At 40.0% G+C, this 13740-nt stretch overlaps 1 protein-coding gene and 1 long non-coding RNA gene across 3 annotated transcripts in view; both read left to right on the top strand.

The window, feature by feature from the left end:
* rab3c (RAB3C, member RAS oncogene family) overlaps nucleotides 1-13739 on the top strand; it is a 16373-nt gene extending 2634 nt beyond the window's left edge. For both annotated transcript variants that reach the window (XM_037777447.1, XM_037777448.1), the window contains exons 3-5: nucleotides 3064-3182; nucleotides 9332-9456; nucleotides 10559-13739. In XM_037777447.1, the coding sequence (XP_037633375.1) occupies nucleotides 3064-3182; nucleotides 9332-9456; nucleotides 10559-10749 (435 nt within the window). In that variant the 3' untranslated portion in view covers nucleotides 10750-13739. The remainder of the gene's footprint in view (nucleotides 1-3063; nucleotides 3183-9331; nucleotides 9457-10558) is intronic.
* Nucleotides 1-13740, top strand: part of LOC119492744 — a 25603-nt gene extending 11863 nt beyond the window's left edge. Inside the window, exon 3 of the long non-coding RNA XR_005207848.1 lies at nucleotides 12486-13740. This is a non-coding gene — a long non-coding RNA (uncharacterized LOC119492744). The remainder of the gene's footprint in view (nucleotides 1-12485) is intronic.

The raw sequence follows: 13740 nt of genomic DNA, 5'->3' as shown, positions 1-13740 counted from the left end.
TCCCCTTTTCATTCTTGTTGTTTGCATTATGTTATATATACTTCAGTCAAAGTATAGAATCTATATTTGAAGCTAATCCTATTTGGTACTGGTATGTGTATAAACATGAATAGAGGACTTTGATGTCATCGCAAGCATTCTTTTAAAAGATCAGTTTACACAAAAAGGACAATTTCACTCATAAAGTGATATTTTTCTCCATTTAACTAAGCCATTTTATAAGTGTATGAATTTCGTTTTTTAATTCTTAGACTTACAGGTACAGTGTGTAGGATTTGGCTACATCTAGTGTTGTGGTTGCAGATGGCAACCGAGTGTCCCTCCGTTCATTCCTCCCTTTCCAAGACTGCGACAATGTGAGCCGCTGAGTGCAAAACAGTGGTAACACCGTTCGCCACGCTCAGAGGCCATCATTACCATAATAACACTGCTTTAGGAGCAACAGAAGTCAGATGGCGGCTGGCGGTACCACGGTTTTGCAATCTGTGGCTCACATTACCGCAGTTTCACAGGCGTGTTGGAGAACTACGGTGGCCTTCAGGTAACGTAAAAACGTGAAAGGCTCTCTCTAGAGCCAGTGTTTGGTTTGTCCATTCTGGGCTACTGTAGAAACATGGCGGAGCAACATAGCGGACTCCATGAAGAGGACCTGCTCCCTTTGTAGATATGAAGGACTCATTCTAAGCTAACGAAAACACAACAATTCTTAGTTTCGGGTGATTATACACTAATGAACACATAGTTATGAATATTATATTCCATTTTTCTGCTAATAGATCCCCTGAAATGTTACATGTTTGTGGACCTTAAAAACATCTGGCACATCAGCTAGATGTTTAATTAATTGCAGAAAGCTTCAGGAGAGACTGTATTGTGTTTTCCTGGTTTAACACTCCACCATGTAAGCATGGAGACAGATGGAAGTCTCAACATTACTGACAGGAGACTAGTAAGTGTTAGTTTGGCACACAGCGGGGAGGAACACAGAAGCAACACCTTCATCTGAATGTGTGGGAAACTGAAGAAGGTCTGCGGCTGTTTAATTAGGAGTTCATCTGAGCTATTGAAGCAGATTGTGTTGTAATACCTCTGAGGGGATAGATATGTGAGAGTTCCTCTCTTTCTCTCTATTTCTTTTGTGTGCTTCACCAAATGGCAACTCTCCTTCAGAGGTTTTGCTCTCTTTTGTCATAACAGGTGTCTTTTGCAGCAATTAGCCACCCCCTGACATTTGGTGTTTGCTAATCAGATAAAGAGACAAAGAAGAAGCTCTCTGGCAGGATGTGAAACTAGATTTGAACAGTCAGATGACTGGCTAATCGAGATAATGTGTTTTCATCATTAGCAAAGACAAGCATATTCAGAGATTAAAAAAAAAACCTTGCATCCAATTAATTGGACTGTCTTTTTAAATTGCACTCAAAAGAGAGCTGAGACTTACAGTAAGTGGCCGTTTAAGGTGATAGCTGTTGGCAGGTGTCGTTGTGGCCGTCGCACCATTAATCTGCTGAGAGATAAAAGCGTCAAAATGCATCACAGACGTCCCTGTTGTCGTATTAGGCTGAAGTGAGAGAAGCGCATCGCCCGAGCTTTGCCAAGATGAACCTTGTGAAAAACTGAAACCCACTTTAGTGAATGAAGAGGAGTTAAGGCGTGTGTCGGCCTCCGCTCGCTGCCTCTCTCCACTTGAGGCAGTCAGCTTCTTGGATTGATTTCTGGCGAGCTGCAGACTACAGGCGAAGGAGCTCCAATTCACGGGACTCAGCATTTTTTTTCTTGTCCTGCTCGGCCGTTTTAACTGAGAACCGCCTCACTGAAATAGCCTGGAAATGCAAAGGTCATTATATAGCACTAGGACAAGAATCAATAGGATACTGAAATGTCTAAGCCTAAGAGGAAAGAGGTTTACACAACATTTAGATAACTTGTACATAATGTATCATGACTCGGTACATCCACAGTAAGAGTAAAAAGAAATCAATGAAGCATATCCTTCGTTCTTTTATGTTGTTCACTCCACAAACTATCTATGCAACACACACTAGCTGCTGACATTCACATGCATCTTTGGTGTTATTGTAAACCGACAAAAGGTCCTAGCTGTGGTGTGTGTGTGTGCTGTGAGCTCTGTCTCTGTGGAGTGAAGGTCAGAGCTGTCCTCTGGCTATAACAGGCACACTGTTGCAGCCATGTGCAGACTGACAGAAAGCAAAGCCACACTGGCAAATACAACGCAGTGCTGCCTGTCAAGCTTCTGCTTAACCAGAGCCAAGTGGAGCAGCCAGAAGTGCTCCATCATGATTCACAGAAGCCTGCAAAACACATTTGTTGTGGGTGGAACAACAGGGCAGTAAACATACAGTAGAAACAGGAGGGACATCATTGGGATTCGTTATGTAACGTATAATAAGACAACAAATTTTCCTGAGCTCTCATTTCTCTTCCTTCCCTCATGGACACACTCACTAGAGAAGAGCTTCATCTGTCTGTGTTGGGGAGCCATTAGCATTTTCATTGACATCTTGTAGCAAAGGCTGCAGTGGGCGCTTGTTTCCAGGGCAATCTGTGTGTACAATGTACTACTCCTCGAATGCTGTGTAATCACTTGCTCGCTTTGCCTTTGAGCAATTTGTTCAGCCTTATCACGAACAGCAAGCAGTTTCCCAATGTTGAAATCTCTAAGAAATGCACGCTGTGAATACTGCACCGCCGAGTGTTTCACATTTTATCGAGGACAGGAAAGAATCAATCACATCAGCCAAAACTGAATCGCTGTTTTTGTCATCTTATCAATGCAAAGCCATTGTAGCGGTTCGCATAATGATTACTTCCACATCACAAACACAGCAATTGTAGCCATAAGTCAATGTAAAAATGTAGATCCTAAATTGTGCTCAGATGAATCCGTCAGTATGTATAAATAGCTGCAGATTAATTATGTACATGGCTTCTCATTTGCCTGTATGTGTGCTGTGCAGGGTCATGTCAGTGTTGCTGAGCCTGACACTGTTAATATCAGTCAGCTGGCTTACATCAGTGCTAAATCATGTTGTCTGTGTGTAGGACACAGCAGGCCAGGAGCGCTACAGGACCATCACCACTGCCTACTACCGCGGGGCCATGGGCTTCATCCTAATGTACGACATCACCAACGAGGAGTCCTTCGGCGCCGTGCAGGACTGGTGAGTCGATGTTGGTCTGATTTTGACCATTTTTGTATGTAGATGTCATCTCTCATGGTTATATTAGGGAAATATTATGTCAAACTGTCTGGCACAGAACACCAGCCCCTCTCCATAAACAACACTTTTTGAGACATAATATCTGACTATATGATCATTAATGAGACATTTTCTTGGTTTATTTTTGCAACTATATACGCTGTTTCTTAATGGCGCTGCGCTGTTGTTTTTGAGCTGTATTGAATGTTTTTATGGTGTGGTTCCTTGTTGTTATTGCCATTAGTATTTTGATTGTTTAGCATTTTTTTTGTAGTTTGCTGGTTTTTCTTTTGTTTTTTGTGAAATTTTTTACTTGTCATTTGTTTGTATTATTGTAATTAGCAGTTTTATTGTTGTTGATTTATTGTTTCTAGTAGTGTGCTTGTTTTTTCATTTTTTTAATCCCTTTTTGACTTTTGGTTACTTTGTTATAATTGTCATTGGTAGTTTTATTGTTGTTGATTTATTTATTTTAGGGCTGTCAAAGGATTAAAATATTTAATCGGGGTTAAAAGTAATCACACAAAATACTCAAATTATATCATGGCAAACTCAAGCCCAACAGGCAACAACAGCTGTCAGTGTGACTATGACTAGCTGAAAACTGCATGTGATTATCATAAAGTGGGCATGTCTGTAAAGGGGAGACTCATGGGTACCCATAGAACCCATTTTCATTCACATATCTTGAGGTCAGAGGTCAAAAAATCTCTTTGAAAATGGCCATGCCAGTTTTTCCTCACAAAATGTAACTTAAGTTTGGAACATTATCTAACCTCCTTGGTGACAAGCTAGTATGACATGGTTGGTGCTAATATATTCCTTAGGTTTGATAGTTTCACATGATACCAGTATCTTCACTCTTGCTTTAAAACTGAGGCGCTATAACCTCTGAAAGATCGATTGCATTAATGTGTTAAAGAAATTAGTGGCGTTAAAACAAATTTGCATCAACGCGTTATCACATTAACTTTGGCAGCCCTAATTTAATTGTTTTTGTTGAAATTTGTTTGTTTTTCTTTTGTTCCCTTTTTTTGCTTTGGATTTTAATTACATATTTGTTTTTAAATTGTGATGTAGTGTTTTTGTACGGATCCCAGGAAGAGTAGTGGTAGCAAATAATGGGGATTCTGGGTAAATAAATAAATATTGTAATGTTATGAGCATCAGATCATCACAACAAAAGGACTTCCTGTTTGTCGCTGTAATGCAGTCATTTAATATCCTGCACGCTCAGCTTTGTACATGGTTTTTCCTTTTTACAAGACAAATCTGCAAACAGTTTACCCTCCCGATCTAACAGCTACAGTACGTTTCCCTCTCTCTGATATGTGGCAGTCTTGTTATGTAGTATACATGCGTGCATCTTTGTCAGGCTTGGCGATCTAGGGGAAACTTGTCAAGGTCATGGCTCTCATCCATTCATGAGTCACACGAGCGTCTGCAGGCTGAGGACCAACTCTGAGCCAAGCCCAAATGTCAGTGATTTATGATGATGCATTCATGTCTAAAACAGGACTTGGAAGGCAACGTCCGATTGGCTGCAGAAACCAGGTTTATGGGTTAGAATTCTTGCTCTAGAAACTAGCATGTTGTCATCAGCACAAACAGTGCAGCACAACAGCTACAGTAGGAAGCTTTGGTGAAACACGGAGGAATCTCAGCACTGCCAGTCAGAGATATATGTGCATTTTGATTTGTACATTTTGCTGATGTTTCTCCTTACACCCCGACTCTCCACAGCTGTTGTGGTGATAAACTGTAATTTTCCATTTTATTTACACCCTGCTGTCCTGTGGTTATCTCTGTCTGCCAGCCCAAAGAGATTTTGGGAGCATACAGTGAGATTTTTTTTTGAGAGGAAAGATTTTTGAATCATCGTAGTAATATTCTCATGATGTTACTGTTTCAGCTGTAAGGAAATGGCGATATGACTCAAACAGACTTGATATAGAGATGGTTCTCTACAATATCCAGAGCATGAATATAGCAGCAAACATCTATTGGCTATGTAAAGATATAGAGGAGTAATGTCTCCCTGAGTAGAGAATGAAGTCGCTCCCCCTCTGTGTGTGTTGTAATCAGAGCTTTTCTGTGCTTTGTTGACAAAGCCAGGCCAGCCGTGCGTGCCTTTTAGTGCATGTTTGTGCATGTGAGCGTGCCCCACTGGCTTGCTCACAGCCGCCGCTCTGCACTGCTCTCGTACGGCGGTTACAGCTGATAAAAAGGCGTCAGCGCGGAAGCGTAGCTCCCATTCTCCAGTTCCCCCCAGGTCAACACTGTTAGCTCTGTCAGCAGTGCAAACGACGGCAACAGTGCTGACAGAGCCAACTGTTAGCTAACTGTTAGCTCTGTCAGTACTGTTGCTGTCGTTTACACTGTTAGCGCTGTTGGCATCGTTAGCTGCACGCCACCGGCTCAGCCATCGCCATGTTGAGAGCCGTGTGGAGGCAAAAGAAATGCTATGAATTTCTTATTGAGCACCTTTAATATTACTTTAGACCCTGGGGCTTTGGGCTACGGACATTTTGGAAGCCCTTAACTCCCATCACAATACGGCAACATTAATTCAGAATCCCCCGTTAGTGGACAGCGACAAATAGTAAATGGAGTAAAATCAGTAAACAGAATAGGAAAATTATTTAAGACAATACTTCAACAATAAGTCAAGACAAAGCTAGGTTATCAGCCAAGTGTGCACAGCGGCAACACAATAAGATCGGCCTTTTCAATTAAAAACCTGCAAACATCACAAGCAAATAACTGGTATAAAACCTGGTATAAAACCGGCTATACAGTATACAGTTTCTCCTGGTAAGTGTAAGTAAGTAGACCACAATCATATTATTCGTATCATTTTTGTGTAAGTTGTTTTCCTGAATTGTCTTCCAGCTTTTAGGTGGTTAAAAATATTGGGTCTTCTTCAGTGTTAATATCGAGTAATAGATTTGTGAGAGAGTAGAATAAAATGTCCCCCGAGCTTCACGCTGTAGTCTTGCTTGTTCGATATGTAGTGCTGTCCACGGTGCTGATCATGCAACTGTCAGTGACAGCGCCGTTACTAAAGCAGCAACATCGTGACAGGGTTAGTGACTTACAGTAACAACTGATTTAGGCCTCAAACTGTTTGTGTATGAACTCTAAGGTTTAATAGTGGGGTGAGACTACACAACTTTAGCATACTTTTCTTATAAATAATAAGCTGCACTATCGGGTCTCAATAAATTCATATTGACTGAACCAAATTTTAAGTATCATCATTAAAATATAGGCCTATAGTACATGCACATATAATTTCATGGTAGTCTTTTAACATATAAACCTACATAATATTGAACTATTCAACATGAATCTGTTGTTGCATTAAAAAAATCCCCAAAAATGTCTGATTGCCTGACATTTGGCCCATGAAAACCAAATGCCCGGTTAATTACTTTCCTCTGGCCGGGACTGAGTGCACTGATCATCGTAGCTATGCACAGGAAACCTCTGTTAATTCCCTGGCCCAATATTGTTCATGGCAGTGGTGGTGCAAATATATAATATAACATTTTATAAGCTCATGTTTCATGAGGCCCGTGGTTCTCATGCTAGGTAAGCCTTAAGGCACCTTTGTAGACGATGCTATTTTTGCAGATGACACTTGACCTGCATGCCACATGGCTTGCACACATAGTAGGACTATGACAATCAGTATTAAGGCCAGTGTCTACTTGTTCCTCATCACTTAGCTAGCAGCACTTGACAGCTGCATTAGGAAGCATGGTTAAAGCAGCTGCATTTAAAATGAGCACATATTTAATTTTGGATGTGATGTTTAAACTGGGATGCTGCACTATTATTAGCATGAATTATGTTGAAATGCTCCACGTTATCAGCCTGATGATTTGTATGGAAATAGATTTCCAGTCATTAACAAAAACAGGGCTTCCTTGTTAAGAGAGGTCGGCGCCAGACACACCTATTATTCTTTTAAGGCCTGTCTGACACTTTGATGGATACTGCAGTCTGAGCACCGTCTGTGATGGGTTTCTTAATTAATGGAGCCAAGTGTGTCACTGGCAGCGAGTTACCTGCGAGCGTATACGTATACTAGACACCAGCTATACAAGTGAAGAGGCTCTCTCTTCTATCCTTCATATAACCAGAGTATTCTTCTTTTTTTGCCTTTGCCACAGGCTTTAATTCCACTTTCTCTTTCCCTTGTTCCTTGTGACAAGGTTGTAGGGAAAAAAAAAGGAGGTTGCCATGACAACGGCTCCTTCCCCGACTGTGGCTGAGTTAAGCTGGTGACGTGCTCATTTCCTGCCCGTGACAGAGACAAAATATTGTAAGGCTGACATCTAATGTAGGACTTCATGCAAAATGCAAGAAATCATGCAAATGGATTATGCTATACACAAATATACTATTTTATTACAGCAACCATCTCAAAGCATTTATTTTCCATTTTCCATATGTCCTCTGTTCTCCAGAGGCTAACTGGTAAATACAGACCTTTTATAGCCTGCATATGAAGCTCTGTTAGACTTGATACAAACATAAATGTTTTTCTCTCAGTGAACATTATCAGCAGTTGGCTTCAAAGTGACCCACATCTGAACCGCTACAGCAAGTCAGAACTGGACAGAGAGAGAGGAGGAGTGCCAACATCATGCTGCTCTCTCTCTCTCTCTCTCTCTGACTCGTTGTTTCTTCATCTCTTTCTTACTGGCTCTTTCTCTACTGTTTTCAGCCTGTGGTGTTTTTGCTGCCCTACTTTCAGTCAGACTGCAACACCACAGGAGATATTTGTTCCCTAAATGCCTTCTCCAAAAATGTGTTTGAAGGTTAGAACGGTACAAGCACCTCTCGGGTTCACAGTAAATTTCCTGTGAATGTGAACGTCATTGTTATCACGCAGACAGGAATATTTGACATGGCTCACAATGCAAGTTATGTCATACAGTAATACATACATGCATACAGTGTATATGATACAGGCAGTGCCTATTTGTCCTATCTGGGATGTAAATCAATTTCCTGGCTTAATTAATGCCCCGTGTAGCTACAATGTCCAGCAGGCTGTTTGTAGCACGTACAAATAATAGTTTACCAATCAGAAGTTAGCAGGAACCAAAGAAGAAATCTAAAGGAACAATCTCTATTATTTTTTATTGTTATTATTTATCAAATGTACTTATTTATATATATATTTTTGTATAATTTTATTTTATATTTTATTTTTTTGTTTGTTCTCTAGTTTTTTTGTGTTGTTGCTGCTGTCATTGATTTTAATATTAGTATTAGGGCTGTCAGAGTTAAGGCAATAATAATGCATTGACGCAAATTTGTTTTAACGCCATTAATTTCTTAATACGCAACTTGTGATTTTTAGGTTGTAGCGGGCTCAGTTTTAAAGCTAAAGTGAAGATATTGGTCTTCTATGAAACTAAAAAAATTAGGAATATATACATACATTTGCATAAAGCAAGCATATTTGTCAACTCCCATGTTGATAAGAGTATTAAATACTTGACAAATCTCTCTTTAAGGTATATTTTGAACAGATAAAAAATGTGCTATTAATCGTGATTAACTATGTACCATCATGCAATTAATTGCTATTAAATATTTTAATCAATTGACAGCCCTAATTAGTATTATTGATTTACACTTACTTTGCAATTGTGTGTATGTCTGTGCATGCTGCATACTCATGTGCCTTGGTCTTTATGTTCACTTTGCAAAAGCAAATAAAAAAGTTGAAATATAAATGTAAATGAAGAGGTATGACAAAAACCAATGACAAATAGCTAGAAAATACCAAGTGATAACCTACATCTGAGTAATAGTGATTACATATTTTCAGCACAGACCGGCAGTTGACCCACTTTCTCACTGCTGCTATCAGTGACTCAAATATTATATGATGCCAAACGCAAGGTGATGTAATCGCTGTTCATGACCGGTCCAAATGGCGAATGATCTTTACATCATGTCCTTCGCTCTGACATCTTTCGGGATGAATGTCCGATAACAAGTGGCACAAAATCAATCCTGACAACGCAGCAATAACATTTATTTGACCATGATGCTTAAAATAAATAATTGTTTCTGATTACAAACAGGTCAACCCAGATAAAGACATACTCGTGGGATAATGCACAGGTGGTGCTGGCTGGAAATAAGTGTGATATGGAAGAGGAGAGAGTGGTCTCAGTGGACAGCGGCAGGCTGCTGGCAGAGCAGTTGGGTAAGTCTGGGAGCAACATTCACCCCTTATGTTACTTAGATTGGGTGGTATCATCATAACATTGTTATCGCGACATGAAAGCATGACATTCTTGGCCTTTTTTGTTTACTTTCCAGTACTTTTGTTGCCTTTTGGGATATTATCAGAACTGCTACATAGAAGAAACTTTGTTTTCAACCAACAGCAGCAACAATTAGAATTACCGCCTCATGATTGTATGCCTCCGGTAACCAGTCAAGTTGTAGTTTACATCCATGTCTGTCCAAAATGTCATCACTTCATCATTTTATCCTGTTAGATATTTCTGTAAAATTGTCATAATTAGCATATGAATTCTTGATTTAAGGCCAAAAACATGTTTTGTGAGGTCACAGTGACCTTGATCAGTTCATCCTTGAGTCCATGCGGATGTTTGTGCCAAATTTGAAGAAATTCTCTCAAAGTGTTCCTGAGATATCGCTTTCACGAGAATGTTCCGAACGGAGGGAAAACCCAAAAACATAAAACCTCCGGCCATGGCTGTCACCGGCGCGGAGACATAATGACTGTCAAAGCTTTTCCTAAAAATTAAATAATAGATATTTATCATATGATCATTGTACTTTAGCTAGTTCACACTACACAACTTTAGCCATGATACTCCGCTCCCCGACAGTTTTGGAGCCCCCTGACAAAAGCCTCAGATCGGAGGCACATCGGCGCTCGCACATCGGCGCTCGAGCGTCATGTGTGAGCTGCTCAAAGACGTCAGCAGAGAGGCTCACCGACACTCGCAGACACATTCCAGATATCTAGGATACTAAATATCTGGATCCGACGAGCTAAAGCCAATGAGAGTAGACAGCCAAAATGTAGTTTGGCGACCTCATCCGGGATTCCTCCCTGAGAAACTTCTCGTAGTGTGTGACCCGATGTCTCCGGTCAGTCATGTAGTGTGAAAACCACAACGACTTTAAGACTCTCGATTACAAGACAGCAAGTTGTGTAGTGTGAACTGTACTGCGATCTGACAACTTTGAAAGTTGTGTAGTGTGAACTTAGCTTCAGTCAGCCCTGTCTGTCTCTTCCTGTTCTCATGTTACTTCCTCTCCCTCTTCCCAAGGTTTTGAATTCTTCGAGACCAGCGCCAAGGACAACGTCAACGTGAAGCAGACCTTTGAACGCCTCGTCGACCTAATTTGCGACAAGATGTCCGAGAGCTTGGACACAGATCCGGCCGCCACCACGGGAGCTCCCACTGCCAAACTCACAGACAGCGCTCCGCCCCTCCAGCAGCCTGGATGCAACTGTTAGTGACTGATGTCGGGAAGCAAAGGGAGGGCAGCGCAGGTCCTGTCAGGTGGTAGAGTGTGCAGAGTTTTGTTCTCCCTTTTCACTCCTGCTAGTGCTGCTTTCTCTGGACTACAGCTCAAACCCTGTTTAGTAGTAGAATTACAAGATGCCGTCGTATTATCTCTCAACTTTATCACCTTATATCAAGAGCAAATAACCAGACAAATGGCTATTGTAAAATGTGTAACATTACAGGATATCTAAAATATAGAGACGCCATATTCTCATTCCTCAGCTAGTTAGTACGGTCATAAACCGAGTATGTTTGGTAAGGCTGGAACTAGTCCGTAGTCATGATGTACAGTTAATCCTTAAGACCTTTAAAAATCTTTAAGACCTAGAATAATTATAAAATGAGGGACAGAGTCAGTGAGTGCTTTAATTTTTATTTTTTGTAAAGTATGTATTTTCCTTTTATAGGATTATTTTGTCTCCTAAAGATGCCAAATCTCTGATTTAGTGCACTATAGGATGTAGCGGCTTTCTTTTGTGTAGTGAGTGTGTGACTGTACGTTCCAGTAAGTGTGTGTGTGAGTTTGCATGAGAGTGAGTCACAAATGAGTGCATCTTAGTCATCTAAAAAAATCATCTACCTTGGATAAAAAAGTGGCCTTTTAGCATCTCCAACTCGGCCTCTGTAAGTTCCTCTGTCATGCTTACTTTTGGAATGAATCCAGTATGTATAATGTTGATGTGAGTACTATTCCACGTTTTGCTGTCTGTAGATGTGTGATTTCTCTGATAAGTATATCTGTAAATCTTAAAAAGCAACTATTTCTATGTGCTTAGCCTCTAAGATGACCCTTTATAGTTTGATGCGATGAGCATGCTGCCAAAAAGTCAGTCATATGTGCTGTTTTATCTAAAGATAGAACCTAAACTCCATATGATAGCAATGATCCAGCATTTCATTTAATAAGAATCTCACACTTTTCAGTACACGTCACAGTATGATATACAACAACCGATCAGCTCTGGCATGGAATAAACAGCCATATATATAAAAAAATATTCTTTAATTCAGCATGCTAAAATGTTTGTGCTATAAAATTAAATCCCTCCTGAAATTGAGATTGCTTAGAAAACATAATAGATATACAGTAGTGTAGAATGGGAAGCTTATACAGCAGTGTAGTGGTCTAATGATAACTTAAGTCTATATGGCACTGATTCCCAAACTGGGGGTCGCGACCCCCACTAGGGGTTACCAAAGCTTCACTCGGGGTCGCGAGGCCTTCTTGACTTTCCCTGAAAAGTAGTCCCGGTGTTGCACCGAAATCTGTGACCGCGGAGAGCCAATCTTTGACGGCTGTCATCAGAAAATGTAACCCCTCTGTACCTGTGTAATAAATGAGGCAAATACGTGACAGAAAACTTACTAAACTAAATTATTAAAAAACATTTTCTGACGACAGCCATCAGAAATGGTGACCTCATGTGTTTCTGGCTCTCTGCGGTCACAGATTTCGGTGGTCACAGATTTCGGTGTAACACCGGAACTAAAACTACCAGGAACTTCTTGGTGGGAACTCAGCTTAAGACAACCTTTTAAAAAATATATACAGTTGGCCTATATCTCAGCATTTCATTCATTTCTGTGAAGAAAACTAAATGAAATTGTTATTTTTAAAGTTTGGAATATTATTTAAGATATAAACTTGTTAAACAACCGAAGTGCTAACAGAACAATGGCCAAGCGTCAGGGGGAAGAAGCCTAATAATGTATGATTGTAAAAAACGTTCCTAGAAATAACAGATGCAATATTCACAGGAAATAATCTGCTTAAAATTCATCCAATTCGCTAGTTTACACAAACTTCCTGCAGTTATTGCGTCCACTATTTGTGTTGTTTTGTACTGTTACTGTTATGCATTGAATATAATATGAAATATCCATAAACACTTAGTCATGGGTCATCACTTTAGTCAATGATAGAAAAGGGATCCCTTCAGGAAAAAGGTTGGGAACCACTGCCATATAGTATAAAAGTTCTAGCTTATTTTAAAATCCAGAAAGCTTCTCAGTTCTGCAACTCATAGAAAAAAACATTTGTGCCAAAACAATTCCTTTAGCATCGTCAGTTGTTTGTTGCATAGTTGAATAAAAAATCCAGAAAATTGCATGAAGCCAGTCCTGACTTATCTATGTAGATTTATATAATAAGATAGTGTATATATATCACTCTGTGTTACAGATTTAGAAGCATTGTCACAGCACTTGCTGTGAGATGCAATGGGCCAATAAGTGCAATATTTTATGAATGAAACCCTGTACATAGTTTCTCCTGTCCTCGAGTACAACGACTATAACTGCGGTGTGTGAGTGCCAGTTTGGTCAGAATGAAACTAAAGTAAAAGAGTGAGAGTGTGCTTCATTCAGTAACTGAATGTGTGACTTGGTGTGTGTGTGTGTGTGTGTGTGTGTGTGTGTAGCTGCCATATTGAACAGACAAATTACGTACTATAGTGTATCGTTTGTGTATACCTTTTGTACAAATGTATCCACGTACTCTATGCTGTTCCTGCTAACTGTTGGGTGTTGGTTGATCTTGTATTATCATGTCAAAATGCAGTGTTATTGTGAAAGATAGTCAGGGAGATAACTTAGTCCATGCCATATGCCATACTGTTGTAATTCCAAGAAAAAGGATACACGTAAACTAGTTCAAAGACCCTGCGCATATGTGTGTACACGTGCTTCGTGCGTGTGTGCATCTGTGTATGTGTGTGATATTATGATTTTATGCTAGTTCCCATGAAATAAATTATTGTATTGATCTCCAGTCAAGATTCATTTAATGGAGGAATAGTTGCCCAAACAGTCACTCTGGTCAAATCTCCTTTTAGAGCAGTGTGACTTTACATAATAGTTGAATCTATTTGTTTCTCAGAGTGCAAGCAAAGTAAGAAGTATGTTTTTGAGATTATAGGAAATAAATCTAATTCTATCAG

This window comes from Sebastes umbrosus, chromosome 8 (genome assembly GCF_015220745.1).
Source record: "Sebastes umbrosus isolate fSebUmb1 chromosome 8, fSebUmb1.pri, whole genome shotgun sequence".
NCBI lineage: Eukaryota > Metazoa > Chordata > Actinopteri > Perciformes > Sebastidae > Sebastes > Sebastes umbrosus.
Note: the sequence above shows the minus strand (reverse complement) of the source record. Positions and strands in the feature narration are given on the sequence as shown.